The 18,894-nt window shown below is 50.7% G+C and overlaps 1 protein-coding gene across 3 annotated transcripts in view; it reads left to right on the plus strand.

Annotated features, from left to right (window-relative positions):
- Dennd3 (DENN domain containing 3) overlaps nt 1-15,428 on the plus strand; it is a 60,233-nt gene extending 44,805 nt beyond the window's left edge. Inside the window, exons 16-24 of one of the 3 annotated variants that reach the window (XR_002379836.2) lie at nt 688-817; nt 5,310-5,417; nt 7,684-7,823; nt 8,203-8,360; nt 10,211-10,344; nt 11,177-11,304; nt 11,613-11,716; nt 11,799-11,936; nt 13,933-15,428. Coding sequence is in view for 2 of the 3 variants with exons in the window: in XM_021183344.1 (XP_021039003.1) it covers nt 688-817; nt 5,310-5,417; nt 7,684-7,823; nt 8,203-8,360; nt 10,211-10,344; nt 11,613-11,716; nt 11,799-11,936; nt 13,933-14,133 (1,113 nt within the window). In the remaining variant the exon portion in view is untranslated. The other 2 variants (XM_021183344.1, XM_029470055.1) reach the window with 2 other exon arrangements.
- The last annotated feature ends 3,466 nt before the right edge of the window (nt 15,429-18,894 follow it).

An 18,894-nucleotide genomic window follows, 5' to 3' on the forward strand; every position in this document is an offset into this window, starting at 1 on the left:
ATCACATAGCCAAACCAAAGTAAATGGACCAAGGCTACGAACAGAGAACTCGCACAATGGAACTGCTGGTAAGGGTATGCAGGGACTTGTAGCCTCACCAGTCACCAGAGAGATGCAGACGACAATGGTGCCTACCTTTGGCACATCTTAGAAGGATCGGGCTATCTCGTGGCAGGAGAGGAAGATGGCCACTTGGGATGGGCTATTGCCTGTCATGGATCAGAAGTGAATTTGGATCCTCTCTAAGGTTCTGTATTTCATGAGCCCTGGCTTAGATGGTCAGTTCCACACCCACTGAAATACGATATGCAGATTAGCTATGCAATGGGGAAAGCCCACGGTGGGACCATTCCCACGCCTGTCACCGGCTACAGTCACAGCCAACTGTTGCTTTATGAAATGCCCCTGGCTATCATAGTGTGGTTGGGACAGGCATGAGGAGTCACGAGCTCCTGCCTGCCAGCATTTAGGGAAGAGAATGTGCTGGCTCTAGGAGTCAACCTCGAGGACTTCCCGTAACTAGAGAAGAAGATTACGTGACACAAACTCCAAAGTCCTCATCCATTCGGACCCTTCCGGTTGCCCTGACAAACACGAGAGGAGAAGTACTGTTCTCTTCAGTGAAGGAAACGCTAGGGAGACCATCAGGATTCGCACTGGGCTGACACACAGCTGCCTCTCTCCTAGGACCCACAGTACGTCCAGCAGGCACTGACCAATGTACTGCTCATGGATGCCGTGGTTGGCACGCTGCAGTCACCTAGTGCCATCCATGCTGCCTCCAAGCTGGCCTACTTTGTCAACATGAAGAAGAAGTGTAAGTTCTCTTGCTGAGCCGTGCTTCTGTGCTAAGAGGCTGTCTCACAAGAGCGTTTCTTCTGGTTGGCATCTATCACTGAGAACCCACCCAAGCTTTCTTGCCTTCTGCTTTTACTCTTTGGGGAGGGGGTAGGTCTTGCTTTGTAGCCCAGCTGAACACAGTCTCACAGTACTCATGCCTTAGTCTCCTGAATGCTGCTGGGATTACACACTCAGCTATAATTTTCTTGTCACTGTTGTGTGTGTGTGTGTGTGACTTGTGGACACACATACCATGTCACACAGGTCAGAGGACAACTTGCTGGAGTCAGTTGTCTCCTTCCACAATGTGGGTCTTGGAATTGAACTCGGATTACCAAGCTTGGAGGTAAAGTGCCTAAACTCTGAGCAATCTCAAGGGCCCTGGTTTGTCTGGAATAGCACTGTTGTTCATGTGTTTGCTTTTTATTGCTTGAGATGGAATTGGTCTAGCATAGGCTACCCAGGAACTTAGCATATAGCCCTGGCTGGCCTTGAACTCACAATCCTGCACCAGCGAGTGTTGCGATTTTTTTATAAGCAGTTTTAGGATTTTTTTTTTTTAAATATCACTTGTTGGCTTTCGTCCTCCCCTTCTTTATTTCATCTTGAACCTTGTAGCTCCTTGTTTTTTAGAATACACCTGCTCCTTTTTTTTTTTTTTTTTTCTGGTGTCCCATTTTACATTGTAAACTGCAGGTCCTGATCCTCAACTGAAGAATCCTTTGTCTGGCTCAGCACACTAGAAATGTCTGGAAGGCTGTAACTAAGAGCCTCTCTGGTCAGTGTTGGGGATGTGTGTGGTCAGAACCACATGTCCTGGATAGCCATGGCCTTTCTGCACTTGACTGCCTGTTAACAGATGGCAAGGGTAGCCCTGAATGCGTCTTCCTTTCCTTCCCTTCCCCTTCCCCTTCCCCTTCCCTTCTCCCTTCCTTCTCCGTCCCTCCTTCCTTCCCTCCCTCTCTCTCTTTCCCTCTTTCCCTCTCTCTCTCTCTCTCTCTCTCTCTCTCTCTCTTTCTTTCTCTCCCTTCCTCCTTTTCTTTCTTTGATTTAGTCTTGGGTAGCCCAGGCTGGTCTTGAACTCTCTCTGTAGCTGAAGATGGCTTGAAATTCCTGATCCTTCCGCCTCCACCTCCCAAGTGTTGGCTTTACAGCTATTAGTGGCCAAGCCCAGCATCTTTTTATCTTTAAAGGCTAGGCTCCTGGGACAGAAATCTCCAGCCTCCTTTCTGTTTGTTTCTCTTTGGCTCTCACGTTCTGAAGCCATCCTGAGGTCAGGGTTTCAAGTCTAGGATCAGTGTGCTAACAAGATGTCTTGAGCCTTCTCGGCTTCCGCTGTTTCCACTTTAAATGTCCTCCTGCAGCCTCCAGCTTTGAGACCAGCATACTAGAAATAGCAAACCTACGGAGGCCACAGAGAATGTGTAGCTTAAGTGACAATAGGAAGTTCATTTCGGAGCACGGGTTGGTGAAGTAGGGATGTCTGCCACACTATCTGGGTCCTGTTGATACTGAGATGTCACTCTTGTTCTGGACCCCTTTACCCGTGACTTCCTAGGGTTAGGGTACTTGAAGGGAAGTGCCACCATCCCTGTGATGGCTGACACACTCACGCTCTGCAAGAGGAATCCCCACACTGCTCAGCACCCCCTTCCGTGCCCTGATGGCCCGTTGGTTCACTATCACCGTGATCTCATCTGTCCAGGGTGTCTCCTGTAACCAGGAGCCTTCCTGACTCCACCCTTTCACTCAGCCCAGTGTTTCCTCAGTGACTCTGTGAGGTGGCTTGGGCTGGCACTTTCCCTTAAGGAAAATGTATCGATGGTGAGGTGTGATGTTTGTGAGTGGATGTGTGCGTGCCACAGGCGAGTGTTCATGCAGGTGTTGGTCCTCACCTTCCTCCTGGCTTCAGGTGGGGCCGTGTCACTTCTGTCACTTACTGCCGTGTACACCAGGCCAGTTGGCCCACAAGCTGTCTCTGCCCTCTGTCTGGCCATAGGAACAGGAGTTGCAGGGGCTCACCCGGCTCCTGGCTTACCATGGGTCCCCATACTCATACAGCAAGCAAGCATATATATATAACCCATTTCTTTCTTTGTTTTTATTTTACTTGTAATTCACTTCATATCCTGATCACAGCCCACTTCCCTCCTCTCGTCCCAGTCCCACCTTTACAAATCCCTCCCCTGTTGTCCCCTCTCCTTCTCTGCAGGGAAGGGGAGAGCTCCTTTGGGTACCACCCACCCTGGGGCATCTAGTCTCAGCAGGTCTAGACACATCCTCTCCCACTGAGGCCTAACCAGGCAGTCCAGGTAGAGGAAGGGGATCCAGTGGCAGGGAACAGAGACTGAGATAGCCCCATTCCACTTGTTAGAGCAACCATATGAACACCAAGCTGCACCTTTGCTACAGATGTGTAGGGGGCCTAGGTCCAGCTCCTGCGTGCTCCCTGGTTGGTGGCTCAGGCTCTGTGAGCCGCCATGATCCCTGGTTAGTTGACTCTGGATCTTCTGGTGGTGTCCTTGACCCCTCCAGCTTGCTCACTTCTATCCCCCACTCTTCCACAAGACACCCCAAGCACTGCCTGATTTCTGGTGTGGGTCTCTGCATCTGTTTCCATCAGACGTTGGATGAAGCCTCTCAGGAGACAGTTCTGCTAGGCTCCTGTCTGCAAGCAGAGCAGAGTGTCATTACTAGTGTCAGGGGTTAACTCGGTCACATGGGATGGGTCTCAGGTTGGGGTAGTGTTGTTTGTCTGCTCCCTCAGTCTCTGCTCCATCTTTATCCCTGCACATCTTGTAGGCAAGACAAACTCTGGGTTGAGAGTCCTTCATTTCTTTAGTGGCTATGATACTGTGTTGTTTGGCAGTATTACATATTCTCTACCCCTTCATCTGTAGTGGACACTTAGGTTGGATTTGCCTTCTGTCTAACAAAGGAAGGCTGCTGTGAATGTCTGTGAAGTGTGTGTCATTTCATCTGTCTTGGGTGTGCAGTCAGGTTTTACAAAGAGCTGTCCAAGAATTAGAAAATGACACCTTGGCTTAGCTTCACCTTGCCCTTTGTAATCTGTGTCACTGACTGTGTGGCCCTGATGGTTTCTGGTCATAGAACCTGTTCCTAAGCTGGGACAGAAGCCAGGAGGCTCAGGTGTCCCCAGGTTGCCTGGAGACCCATTGAGCCCTCCGGGAGCTCTAACAGTTTTGGGTCTCAACAGAACTGCTCCTGTGCTCAGATGAGAGTAAACTCGAATAAACACTATACTTCAGCTGTTTATACAACTTTAAATGCGCTCCTCCCTGGTGCCAGCAGTTCATGGAACAGCTTTCGAGAGCCTCTGTAAACAGTTTACAGAGTTGCCATAGTAACACCCAGCACACAATCTGTCATCATCACCTTGTTCCCAGGACGCAGGAGGAGCCATCTGAGCTCAGGTCACAGCACGCCGAATTCCTGATCCTGGTTTTAGCAAATCCAGAAATACCTTCTAATGCATGGCTTAACAAAGTGAGGACTCATGACATGAGATTCCAAGCTTAATTTGGAAACAGGGAGTCCACCTGTGATGGCAGGTCTATAAATATACAAATGAAAGGACCCGAGTCAGTCACCTGAGGCAGCAGGTGGAGAGGCAGTGGCAGAGGGTCCGGCCATCACTTCCTGCGTTGTTGGAACCCAGGAGCCATGCGGGAGGCATAGTGATTGGCAGGTTGCTGTTCTTCTACAAGCAAGGGACAGGACTTGGTTGTTTCTTTTGAAAAATGAGGACAATAACAATCACATCAGACGTAAAGCTTAATGAAAGGCCACCAGCGAGTCCCTAAGGCATAGCCTCTATTGCAGTGCAGGGGGACCCAGGGGACAGGAGGAAGTGCCTCAGGGTTAGTGGGAAGGCCACTCAACCTGGCAGGTGGTCTCAGAAACCTCCAGGGAAGGCAGTTTTTGATGGAAACGTGTTTGTGCAGAAAGAGGTGCAAGTGTGGTGTCTTGGTCATGTAACTAGACTAAGTGTCCATTCACAGATGAATGCAACCTCAAGCTGGCAAGCTGGCTAACTAGGTAAAGGCACTTGCTGCCAAGCCTGGTGGCCTGAGCTCAGTTCCTGAGATCCGCATGGCTGAAGGAGAGAACTGACTTCCACTAGTGCTTCTCTGATTTCCACATACATCCTGTGGTGTGCACACCACACACAAAAATGCTAACAACAAAAAAAAATAGTAACATAATAGAAAATGTAACATATACACAAAGGTGCACTGTTCAGCCAGAAAACATAAGTAGCTGCCACCTTCTTGCCTCTGCTCCGCATTAGGGATGAGGCCAGGGGCCACCTCCAATGCTACTCTTCATAACAGGTTTTCCAAGAGCGCCCTCTTCAGGCCGCGTACGGTTTTACAGTAAACTAACAGGCAAGCTTTACTTGTCCTATCCTTGAAAGGGGTAACCCAACTCTCGTGCCTGTGTTTCAGCACCCATGGCGGTCCCAAAGACCACCTCGGAGACCCTAAAACACAAGATTAACCCTTCAGCCGGAGAGACCGCTCCTCAAGCCATTGAAGTCCTGCTGTATACTCCAGGTATCTTGGTTGGGATGAACTTCTAGACTTGGGTTGGAGGTCAGCCTGGCAGCTGCAAGGGGAAACCCCCTTCTAGAAACAGCAAGGGTGCTTTCTGTCTATAGGATGGGGTCCTGACCCACAAGGGCAAAACTCTTATGGCCACTCTGCCCTCCTGTCGGTGTGGCACCTTATACTTGGGCAATGACTTTGGTGGAGACCGGAAAACTCACTCATCCCCTGCCCTCTATGGTATGGGACATTTCAGGTGCTACGTGTCAGCTCTTGTCTTTGGTTGAGGAGGATGCTGTTGGCAAATGGTTGTGTAAGCATAGGGCAGAGGGCTAGCCTATCTCCGTCTGGGAAGCCGGGCGCCTGCCCACTTCAGTCACCACACCAGCCCCAAGTGGACTGAAGTCTAGATGAGCAAGGTGCTTACAAGTAAGCGGAGTGAGTGACTCCCGGACCAGCACCCCCAACAGCACAGGCGTGACCTGGCCAGCCCCAAGTTCCTAAGCACTGAAGGACTCTATGTTTAACTACACTGGCGGTTTCTGGGCTGGTGAGGTGGCTTAGTGGGTCAGGGTGCCTGCCTGCTTGCCACCAACCCTGACAACCTGAATTTGAACCCACATCATGGAGAGAACTGACTCTCCCAACTTGTCATCTAGCTTCCATTTCTTTTTCTTTTTTTTTTTTCTTTTTTTAATTTTTATTACATATTTTCCTCAGTTACATTTCCAATGCTATCCCAAAAGTCCCCCAAAGCGCCTCCCACTTCCCTGCCCACCCATTCCCATTCTTTTGGCCCTGGCATTTCCCTATATTGGGGCATATAAAGTTTGCAAGTCCAATGGGCCTCTCTTTCCAGTGATGGCCGACTAGGCCATCTTTCGATACATATGCAGCTAGAGACAAGAGCTCCGGGGTTCTGGTTAGTACATCATGTTGTTCCAACAATAGGGTTGCAGATCCCTTTAGCTCCTTGGGTACTTTCTCTAGCTTCTCCATTGGGAGCCCTGTGATACATCCAATAGCTGACTGTGAACATCCACTCCTATGTTTGCTAGGCCCCGGCATCGTCTCACAAGAGACAGCTATATTTGGGTCCTTTCAGCAAAATCTTGCTAGTGTATGCAATGGTGTCAGCGTTTCATCTAGCTTCCATTATGTGTGCACGCACACAAACATACAGATAGATGATTATGATTATGATAATAATAATAATAATAATAATAAGGGGGCTGGAGAGATGGCTCAGTGATTAAGAGCACTGACTGCTCTTCCAGAGGTCCTGAGTTCAATTCCCAGCAACCACATGGTAGCTCACAACCATGTATAATGGGATCTGATGCCCTCTGCAGGTGTGTCTGAAGACAGCTAGAGTGTACTCCTAAATAAAAATAAATCTTTAAAACAAAAAAGAACATAATAATAGTTTCAAGAAATTACAGTCAGGAGAGAGGGAGCTCAGAGGCCGTGCTGGCTTGTGTAATCCTGGGATGTGACATCCTCCCCATGAGGGACTCCCACCCAGCCACTGGCGCCTAACTCTCTGAAACACAGACCTCATGGAGGAGGCCACCCTAGTGCTGACACTACTGGCTTCATGATGAGTTAGGGCAATGTCACACTCAAAGCTAGAGTCGAGCTGGACAGGATGATATTGGCCTATAGTCCTAGATACACAAGAAGTTGAGTCAGTACCAGCCTGGGAGAGTACTAAGATCTTATCTCAATACGCAACAAAGAGTATCCCTTAGAGTGCTCAAACTTTTAAAAAAATGTATGCCAAACTGGATGTGATATGGTGCATATGTATAACCACAGTATTCAGGTGGCTGAGGCAGGAGGATTATCACAAGTTCAAGGTTAGGGTGAGCTACATGAGACCTCATCTCAAAAACCCTAAATAAATAAGTTGGGCCCAAGCACTAAGTGTTGATGAGAACCTGAAGCAAGATGGTATGTAAGCTTTGGGTAGGTATGGAAATCGGTGGGCAGACAGTGCTCTCAACCGCTGAGCCATCTCTCCAGCCCGCCGGCCTCTCCCTTTCACGCCCAGTGTTTACCAGTCCTCTTCACACCTGCTTACCCGTGGACCCTGGTGCAACAGTACCTCCCCACTCGGCAGAGTTGTGAGTTCTAGGAGCTCACAAGACCCCAGACTCGCCAGGGAGTCGTCGTCACGCCCCTGCACTCTGCACTGGTGTTCTGTGGTTATCTGGAAGGCAGGCGGTGGCCGCTCCCCACCACCACTGATCTGACAGCTTTGTTGCCCCTTCAGGGCGCCTGGATCCTGCAGAGAAGGTGGAAGATGCTCACCCCAAGCTGTGGTGTGCCCTGAACGAAGGCAAAGTGGTCGTGTTTGATGCCTCCTCTTGGACCATCCACCAGCATTGCTTTAAAGTGGGTTCCTCGAAAGTGGTGAGTGCAACACCTTTAACCCAGTGGGATGCTCAGAGTGACTCAATGGCAGCCCTTCACCTAGCAACCCGGGGTGACTTTAAGAAGCCAGAGAGGCCTTAAGAGCATGCTGTCTGCAGAAGCCCTGATGGCTTGCTTGGCCATTCCTACAACCCATCTCCATTACTGCAGATTCAGCCACCTGCTAAACTTGTCTTTACTCCCCCTTCCTCCCTCCCCCCGCCCCCAAATCAATGCTCACTGTGTGTGACTTAAACAAGGCTCTGACTTGTCAGACCCTGCAGGATCATTGCTCTTATTCGCAGATTTGGGGCTGGTGGTACATGTGCAGACTGTGAACCTGGCTTGTACATCTCTCTTCCATCTTGGCTCCCCTTAGAACTGTATGGTGATGGCGGAGCACAACCAGGTGTGGGTGGGCTCCGAGGACTCTGTCATCTACATCATCAATGTCCACAGCATGTCCTGCAACAAACAGCTCACGGATCACCGTTCTCCGGTCACTGGCTTGGCTGTGCACAATGGAAAGAAGCCCAGGTACCAGGGTCCTATGGAGCAGGAAAGAGGAAAGGCTTGTCTCCCAGGGGTGTGGATGGTAAGGGGTCCCGGCCTCCTGGCCAGGCAAACAGTGTGTGGAAGGAGACATGCGTGGTCTGGTTCTGCTTGTGGGTAAAGAGGAAGGAGTCTCTTGAGATGGCATAAACGGTTTTGGCTCTCTGCTTTACAGCCAAGAGTACTCAGAGCAGCCAGTGCTTTTGGCAAAGTGGAGAGGGCGCACCCTCCAGGAAGTGCTGGTTGTGGTTGGATTTCTCATTCTTCCACACATCAGAAATCTGGCTTTGTATGAAAGAGCACCTCAGTCCTTGATGTTGACTCTCTCTAAAATGCCACTGTGGGATATCTCTCCCCTATGACCCCAAGATTCGCCAAAAGGCCAGCTGTTTGCAGGCTGATGGGGTCACTTCCCCCTGCTGAATCTGTAAGCTAGTGTTGTGTCCTGGGGTGGGTCTGGCATCCGGGTTACCTTTATTTTCAAACCCATCCAGCTTGCTTCAGGGGGGTTCCACCCTTGCAAGGCAGGCAGCTCTGGATGCTGGCACCAATGGAAGGTCACCCTGTCATGTGAACCCCATTTTACCCCCCAGTTTCATGACCAAGCCATTTTAGGAGAGATTTGACCCATGAAGCTCTCAAATTATGCTGGGCATTATGAGGGTACCGGGGTGGGGGTGCAGGGTGTGACCAGGATGGATGGGAACTGGGGTATGGCTCCCAGACTGAGGCTTCCCTATCTGCCCATCCTCCAGTGGAGCCAGCATTCAGAGGCAGGTTTGGGAAAGCCATGGAGGTCACCCACCTCAAGGCCACCTACTTCCGGGCTCACTTGTCCATGTATATCCTGATGGAGAGCCTCCCTTGTGTATTGGTCTCCCAAAGCCACAACAGTGCCCTAGACAGAGAGATCACTGGGGTGGGCTGGGCTCCCTCTAGATGCTGTGGGAGACTCTCTCTGGCCTCCCCAGATATGATGGTTGCCTTGGTGTCTCCTGGGTTGTATACATTATTCCAACTTCATGTTACCACACCTTCCCACAATGGCCTATGTCCATTTGTAAAGACCCCAGTGCTAATGGGTCAGGGCCTGCTGTAATGCTGGTATGTCACCTTGGCTACACCTGCAGAGACCCTGTTTCTGAGTCAGGCTGTATTCTGAGGTGCTGAGTGCAAGGAATCCGCTGTGTCATTTCTCGGGAACACAATGCAACCCATGATTGTGTCACTGTCTTTAAGAGTGCCAACTTCTAAGCGAGCTATCATACATGCCCGACAGCATGGTCAGATCTGACGGAGTAGAGCCCAAGGGAATTCTCGGAGAGCAAGGCAGGGTCTTCTAGCTGGGTGGTGCAGCCTCAGTCCTAGCAGCATCTGCCTATGCTTCGTGCCACCCCTATCCCTGTTCCCTAATGTGGTACCAGAGGTGCTCCTGTCCTCCCAGGCTCAGGTCAAGTGGGACATTTTGTGCTTACCTGAGAATGACAAGAGCTGGGAAGTCACAGGGGTCATCAGTAGTACTGGCCACTGCCCATCTCAACCAGCCACAGTGGATGCCTACCCCAGGGTGCTGATGTGCCTGCCCTCCCTGGCTCCTCTGAGCTGGATAGCCCTGCTCAAGATTTGGTGCAGTGAATGGTGGCACAGGGTTTCCCTGACACCCCATCAATCCCACAGGGGCTAGAGAGGGGAACTGAGCACCTAAAACCCTGATGTGTCCCTGGCGTGTCACACTTATCATCATCCCTACTGTGAATGGTGCCTTTCTTATCCCCAAGGTTAGATGTGAGGTGTCCCGTGGCCTGTTAAATGCATATGCGTGTTTGATCCCTCAGTGAGATCTACTCCTGTAGTCTGGATGGGACGGTCATCGCATGGAATGTCAGCACACTGCGAGTGATCAGCCGGTTCCAGCTGTCATACTTTGACCTCCTGTCCATCAGCCTGCACAATGACCGTGTGTGGTGTTGTAAGTTTCCAGGTCTTTGGCCAGTGAGCATGGTGCCCTGATGCTGCGTTCGCCCAAGCCCCTTTCCCTCACTGTACTTGTTTCCAGCTTTGATTCCTCCTCTCCCGACAACCATGCTGTCCCAGTAGCTTGGCTTGTCCCTCTCCATTCCTTGACATGCTGGTGTATTATAGATGGCTGCCATTCTGCTACTTCTCTGCCAGTCCCCGGCTCCTTTTCTGTACCCTGGCCCAGTGACCCTGTCTTGTCCCCTGCAACCTCTTCTGAGTATGCCACACCTGCCTCTGAAGGCAAGCCTGACCCGGCTGGCTCGGCTCGCTACTGTGTCTTGTGTCATTCCAAGCCCCTCCCTAGGACCCCAGTGTCTAGAGCCGAGTCAGTTTGCCAAGGGGTGGTGGGACGGCCAGGCTCTAGGCTGGTGGCTCGTGTTCCGGCACAGTTTCAGAACATCCTGGGGCACGGGAGCCACCTGTACTGTGAGGCCGCTCTGAAGCAAATGGGAGCCTTGAATGCAGTCGGCCATGTGCTTAGACTAACTTAGTGTGCCATCTCTGCATGTGCTTCCTTGCTCTATCTGTCTCTGTTGTTCCAGGGTCCTGTGTAGGTCACACTAGCCACAAATTCGCTAGGTAGCTATGGCTCGTCTTGACCTTGCAATCTTCCTGCCTCCACTGTCCCCAGCCTTCAGTGACTCAGAAGGGACCAGGCCTTGCCTAAGGAGAGCTGATGGACTCGAGTCTGCCAGCCTTGCACACGCTCTCTTACCTTGCCTGCCGCCACCCTCACTGAGTATTTTAACCCAACTCTATCTTCTTTTCTGCTCTCTTTTCAGCTTCCCTTCCCGCTTCCCTTTCGCATGGGTGCTCTTAAGGGTGGTACTGCGTGGTCTCTCATCACTGGGCAGTCAGCAGCCTTCAGAGAAATTAAGAGAACTTATTTTGCCAGGATGCCTAGTTCCTGGTGAGTCCCGCCACCCAGCTTTCCCCTGCTTGCTGTGCTCAAGAGGACTGAGCTTGGGACCCTGAGTTCCATGAAGTGACCGAGTCCAGGAAGTACCTGTCTGTGTTAGAACATCTCATGGGAACTGTGAGACAGGCTTCATGGCCATCATAGGAAGAGGGACCCAGCTGGGCGGGCAGTACCTGCCTTTCAAGGGAGACCTAGGTGCCGGTACCCCTGTAGCTCCTGACTCTGCCTGACTCTCGTTTTCCCTCCTCCTGACTTGTGCACACCCTGCCCACCCCTCCTCTTGGTTTTTCCTCCTACAGGTACAGCCCACAAGATCTTGGTGGTGACCCCTCAGGGCTTTGTTCGTCAAGAGCTGAAGCATCCGAAAGATGCCTCCTTCCTGGCCTTCCAACTTCTGCCTGAGGTACTCCAGGCCTGTATGCATAAGTCCGGCCTTGGGCTGTCTTGGTTGCAGTGCTATTGTCCCACGGTGATTTCTATCCCAGGAGCAGCAGCTGTGGGCGGCCTCTACGGGGCTCAGTGAGCTGTATATGTGGAGCCTGAAGGATCTGGACCAGCCTCCTCAGAAGACTGACTTACAAGACTGTGCTGAGGTCACCTGTATGATCCGGGTGAAGAGGCAGGTGAGGTGAAAGTGTCTGGCCACCAGCATCCCCTCCGGTTCCTCTGGCCTTGTCTTGGTGGCTCGGCCTCCTCTTGCAAGGTTCCTTCCCACCTTAGTGGGAATGAGTGGGATATGAGGCTGGCTGTGACACAGGTTGTCACGTGCCTCAGATTTCACGGTGCTCTGTCTGCCTCATTTCTTCCCCTCAACTGGAGTCCCAGTCAGTCAATCCCAGGAGTGGGCAGGCTAGCTGCTTTTCTGTGGAGCTTCTGGTGCCTGGCAAGGCCATGCCAGACCATCTTGGCTGGTGGATGCCCCTCTTCCATCTGCCAGTCCTCATGTGGCACCGCTCTGTATTTCCCCAAGGCCCTGGGCCACTGACGCTGGCCACATCCCACCTAGACTCTTTCCAACTCATTTCGCTTTCTGAAAGGGTGTGACTTCCTGGGAGACAGTCCTCACCACAGCATAGTCTGCCCAGTTCACAGAGGTCCTACATCCCTGGTACAGCCATATCCTCTCCTCCAAGCCGGAAGTCCCAGCCTACTCGTCACTGATTGAGAAGAGCCCAAGCCTTAACTGATAGCGTCAGGTGCCAGCCTTCCATCACCATAGCAAACAGCTTGAGGAGGGGAAAGGTTTCTGTAGGCTATGGCCAGCAGACCCACAGTGCCAAGGTCCAGCCTCAGCTTGTAGAGGGGTTCTGAGAGAAGGGGTCTGGGAGTGGCAAAGACAAAGGACTCAAAGGCAAACCCTGGGCCCAAGATGATGACTTCTGTCTGCTCCGGACAGCAGCTTCCCAGTCGGCTTTGTCCTGCGTTCTCTGGAGATCCCAGATAGCTCTCTGTTCTGCTCTCTAAGAGACAGCAGCTCTCCAAGAAGTTCTCTTCTGCTCTTCTAAAAGTCCTCTAGATCATACACCTGCTCTCTTATTTACATATTAGTCCAGTCATTTTACTCCAGGTTCCCCTTTAACTATCCCACAAATCGGCATCCCAAGACCCCAGCCCCTTAATTCTTTGGAGACAGCAAGCACACATTTTCTTTTAACTTTGCAAAAAGAATTCACAAAGATCTGCCTGCCTCGGTTAAGATAGCTAGGTGTCCTGAATTTTCCATTTCTACCACACCTGGGCCTAACCTCGCTGTGTCCCAGGGCGGCCCCAAGCTCAGGAATCTGCCTTTGTAAGTGTAAACCAAAACCTTAGCTGGGTGGGATCTCCTTTGCTCACCACTCCCTAAGTCTCTTCATCTCCTTTCTTAGTATCTTTCTGACAGGTGGAGTCATAGTGCAGCTGCCTTTGTTCCTTTAGATCTGTGAGGTCCCTTGTGCAATTCATATTGCATCCTTGTATTTTTGCATAGTTGAGAAATTATGTATTGTTGAACTCCTATTTTTAGAGTTCTTTTCCACAGCCTTAAGGGCTGTCCTGAAGGTCCCATTATTTACCATTCTGCTGAGACATCAGCCACACCTTCACCTCCCAGACTCCTGCCTTTTCTGATTAAAATAGACTCCTTAATGACAACTGGGAGGCCATTCTTTAAAGGAAGAACAGGAAAATATGTACATTATGTACAAACAAGCCTTCAGCCTGCAGCAGCCAAGGACACTCCTGGAGGAATTAAAAAAAAAAAAAAAAAAAAAAAAGACAGATGTGATAGGTCCCAGCCCTGACTAACATGTGGCAAGGTGTGGTCCCACTGTGTGGCTGGAGTCAGCTGTCAGCTGCTCTGCAGTGTGGATTTGGTGTGAGGCACACATATGCTCACCACTCAGGTTCCCACACCCATCCTCTCACAATTACAGCTGAAGTTGCCCTCAGCAGATCTCAAGTCCAGGAGACAGCGTGAGCTGTGGCCACATTATCCTGGGGGCTCTCAGGCCTGAAATTCTGTCCTAGGCCCTCCAGGTGGCCCAGCCACTTGGCCAGCAGGAAGGACACGCGTTTGGGGAGGTGCATCTGTCACAGAGCACTGAGCTTCAAGGGAGTATCTCTGTTTCTTTCCTGCAGATCTGGGTGGGCGGCAGGGGGCTGTCTCAGGGAAAAACCAGAGGGAAGATCTACGTGATGGATGTGGAGAAGGTGATGGTGGAAAAGGAGCTGGTGGCACACTCAGACACCGTGAGGACCCTGTGTTCTGCTGAGGACCGCTACGTACTGAGCGGAGCGGGCCAGGAGGAGGGAAAGATCGCCATCTGGAAGGTCGAGTGAGAGCTCCATACTGAACCAATGCTGTCTGTGAGGGACCGCCTCCCGACCCTCCAACCCTCCACTGTGTCAGTGGCCAGCTAGGTGGGGCCTGTCTGCTCTGGTGGCCTTCACCTCCTTGGGCGAGCAGCTACAGCTTACTGCTGATAACCTCCACTGTAAAGTTACCTCATATTACCTAGAAACTCCCAGAACCCATAACTAGAAGTCAGCACCTGAGCTGCCAACTCAGCTGAATCCCATGTGACTTGTGGTCCTCTAGGCTGGCCTCTCCTCTTCGTGTTTACCCTTAAACACTTGGGCTCATTGCCATTGGTGTAGGGCAAAGGCTAGTGTGTCACAGTCAGCCACAGAAACAGAGCCTTTCGGGTTTCCACCAACTTCCTGATTCCAGAGAGTCTTCTGAGCATTCGAAGGTAATCACCGACCGAACTGGCTTGCACCGACCGAACTGGTTTGCACCGGGCAGGTGATTCCTCCTTCAGGGAAAGTGACCAAGGCCTGGCCCAGGGAGGGGACAGTGCTGGCCAGATTTGTCTGTGTAAAAATTGGGCAGCTGAGCGGCTCTGTCTTAGCATTAAAGGTTTAATGAAGACACCGAGGACTACAGGCAGGAAGCACATCTCACAAGCACAAGCGTGAGTGACTGTGTCACTGGCTTGTGGCATAGCTGCACTTTGCGTGTCTCCTGCATGTGTGGATACAATGCCTCTCTCTATTGAACTGTACATAGCTATCTGCACGGAGGCTTGTGAATGTGTTTGCCACACTGGCCCAAATTCATTCTGCAAGTGTTCTGTGAGGTTTGTATGGATGCTGGACACGTAGAGGAAATGGCCTATCTCCTGTGTGTCCTCCTGTGAGTTCTGCATGGAGCCCTTGGGATCCCCTGCCTTGGGTTTTCATGATTCTATGTCCACCATTGGAGAGGCAGTCACTAAGAGGTTACCAGTGGTCTACGCCCGTCTCTGAGATCAGACCAGGGTCCAGAGGTACTTGAGCCCATGCTTGTGAAGACCCAGGCCTGAAGGGTCCGTGTCACTGACTGCTGGCTCACTCGAGGTGTGGCTCCCTTGAACACAGTGCAGAGGATCTCGGAGCCACACCTCTCCCTAGAGTCTGTGTTCCCTAAGGGGTGTCCCATATGTCCAGAGGGACAATGTGGCCAGCGGCCAAGGGCACAGGTTCACATTGTCTTTGTAAAAGTCGATCATAAATGCATTCTAAGTTATTTAATGCCAGTCCATGTATGACCAGGTGTTTACAACTTGTGATAATAAACCCTTTTTGTTAATAAATGCTGGTTGCTTGATTTGGCTGCTGTGAATGGATAGCAGGGTCTTGAGACTGGAAGTCCAGTTTTCTCTGCAGTGCTTGAGATTGAACCAGGGTCTGTGTCTTCCTGATAAACAAGGGCTCTAGCACCGAGCCACATCTTCTCAGCCATGGAGATGTCTGGGAGTTGAGCACTTTTGCTTTTGTGACAAGGTTGAACTCTGTAGCCCAGGGTGGCATCAACCCCCAGCTCCTGCCTTGATCAACCAAGTGCTGCCGTGATAGGCATGCCAACCATAGCTGGGACACATGGGAGACCATTTTGAATTTCTCTCTTTATTCTAAACACCAATCAAGCTGTTCCAAATCAGACTCATTTGTGGTGATTTTAATTTCTACGATCTCACATAGAACAACCAACTGGTACAAAGAGCCAGAGGCTTTAGGGAGTAGGCACTTGTACCAAGAGGAGAAGCAGTGGAGTGGCGAGGGCCATTCCCTGGTACCCAGTGGACTGGAGTGAGCACATGGCGTGATATTTGTGAAGGAGCCTTGTGAGGGATTATTGAGATGAAAAGGTGCACGTCTGTGCCTTTGGTTTCTCCCGTCTTGGATATAACCAGTTAGGGAGGGTAAACTCATCCTGACGGTGAGGAGCGTGTCTCGCTGGGTCTAAGTTTTTCCGTAAGGGTAAGAAGTTGTGTTGTGTGGCTGAGGGTCCTAGGAGTGGGCCTGCCATGGCTCTGCAGGGCTTGACAGTGGTCAGGCAAGGGCAGGCAGGACCAGTGGTGTAGTCAACTGTGCATCACTGACATCTCCATGTGAATGGCCGCAAAATGAAACTTACAGAATGACCTACCAGGCTGGGCAGTGGTAGTGTATGCCTTTAATCACAGTACCCGTGAGGCAGAGGCAGGAGGATCTTTATGAGATTGAGGCCAGCCTGGTCTACAGAGTCAGTTCCAGGACAGCCAGGGTTACACAGAGAAACCTACCAGGCCCAGTAGTGCATGCCGGTAGTTCCAGCCCTCTAGAAGCCAAGGGTCATAAGCTCAACAGCAGTGTGAGTTCAGAGCCAACTAGGGTAACTCAGTGGGGGAAAAGGTGGAGAGGGGCTGGGGTAGGGCTTAGTGTTTGCATTAGTTATGTTTCTTGTTGCTGTGACAAAATTTGTGCCAAAAACAACTCAAGGGGGGTGTATTTTAGCCCACAGTTTGAGGGTCTGGTCCATTCTAGTGGGGAAGTTGTGATGGCAGGAGAGGGTGGGACACTGGTCCCATTATATCGACAGGCAGGGACAGACACAGGTGATTGCTGGTGCTGAGCTGGGCCCCTAACCCTTGGGACGGTGCCCCTTGAATTGTATTAAGTGTGCATGGACTCTATTCTCTGATTAAAAGAGAAAGACTGGCTGACTACATAAAAATGATCCAACTGGGCTGGTGGGATGGGTTCAGTGGGGAAAGTTTGCTACCATGCCTGACAACCTGAGTTCACTTCCTGGGACCCACATGGTGGAAGGAGAGGATGGTTCCTTCCTGAATGTCATCCTGTGTTGTCTACCAGAGATGCGGTTGGTAAAAACATGGCTGCGATAAAGGGCAAAGGATGGGATACAAGCAACGTGCACACACCACGCATGTGGCTGTGCTCCTGTAAGACCCGACCACCTTCGGCAAACTGTCACTAACTGTCAATTTACAAAGTGAAGGCTGGGGTCAGGAGTTCAAGGTTATCCACAACCATGTAACTTTGATACCAGCCTCAATAAATAAATAAATAAATAAATAAATAAATAAATAAATAAATAAGACACAGTCTCATATTTAGTAAGATGTGTTAACAGAGACATGAAACAGAATATGGACAAACCCCAGACTAAGGATGGAAGCTATGGTATCTTCCTATCAGTGGCTTGGTGGAACCCCGAGGGGGTAGAATATCCAACAGCAGCAGTGTAGAGGGAAGGCTCAGGCTTCCCTGCTGCAGATGCTGGACAGTACAGTTGGGAAAGGTCTGACTCCCAGAGAACAGGAAGATGCTCTCTGACTACACAGCGTTAAAGTCCTAATCCAGCTCAGGAGGCAGAGGCGGGCTGTTCGGGGACAGCCTGGTCGACAGAGTGAGTTCCGGGACAGCCAGGGCTACAAACAAACAACAAAAGGTCCTGACCTTCTAGAACATGCTCTCTGACCACAGAGTTTCATTCGATATCGCTACACTAAGTTTATGAGGTGCAGTAAATCCCTAAAGGAACCGGGCTACACCCTCAGTTCTAGCCATGGTGTTTTAAAGTGTTGGCAGCTTACGAAGGCATTTCCTCAGAGCACCTATTAGGTACACACATGACCTAACAGGGAAGACTCGCTGCTTTTCCCAGGATGGGGAACAGGCAGGATGTTTGCTCTCATGTCCAGGCAACACTGCATGGAGGCTCAGCTACTACACTGGGCAACAACAGCAAACATACAGAGAGTGGACTGGTTAGGTGTGGAGGCTCATGCTTATAAGCCTAGCATTTGCGAGGCTGATTGCCAGGAGCTTGAGGCCATCCTGAAGCTATAAGATGAGACTTTGCCCACCCCCACCAGAAACAGAAGGAAAACAAGGGCTGAAGAGATGGTTCAGTGGTTCAAAGCACTGGCTGATCTAGACGATTTAGGTTTAGTTCCCAGCACCCACTCGGCCTCTTCTGGCTTATTTGAACACTGGGCAGGCATGTGGTGCACAGAGGTTCAAGCAGGGAAAACAGCCATCCACATAAAAGAGTGCAAAACAACAGCTAAGGAAGACTAGTCTATAAGGACCAAGGCTGTCTGCTCGCAGCCTTAACCTGAAGAATGTGAAACTCCCCTCGGTAATGGATGTGATGTCAGGACACAGGATTGCAGCAGAACACTGGAGAGATTTAAGCTGTACTGATAGGGTAGAGCAGCCTGAGGTGGAAGGATGGAACCAATGGAAGAGATGGAAGGCCAGACCTGAAAGCTCAGACACCCCGGACAGAAACTTTATAAAAGTCTCAAAAGACACATTGTGTTCGTGAACTGCAAAGCTTAATATTGTAAAGACGTTCTCTGCGAAGTGACTGGGATTCATGAATTCCAGTGGAGCTGGGATTACACTATGTAAAGAAATGCTAAGAAAACCGCCTTAAAGAGAGATCAGAGAAACAAATGGCCCAGGATGTGAGTTTGTAAGCATCCCTCCAGACTGCAGTGATTGGGGAAGCAATGCTGCCAGAAGGAACGCACACCAACAGGAAAGCCACTGGATGAGAAGCACAGAGATGTGGGAAGGGTATGCATCAGTGTTAGGCACTCCCCTGACATAATGCGGAGTTGGATGCTCTAAAGACAACTTTGGGAAACTACTGCAAGACTGCTTTCAAGAACATGTGAAGAATGCTACACATGACTCCATCGAAACACAGTATGAAAGTGGAAAAATGAAAACCCAGGCACACTGGCTCATACCTGTAATCCCAGC

This window comes from Mus caroli, chromosome 15 (genome assembly GCF_900094665.2).
Source record: "Mus caroli chromosome 15, CAROLI_EIJ_v1.1, whole genome shotgun sequence".
Lineage (NCBI taxonomy): Eukaryota > Metazoa > Chordata > Mammalia > Rodentia > Muridae > Mus > Mus caroli.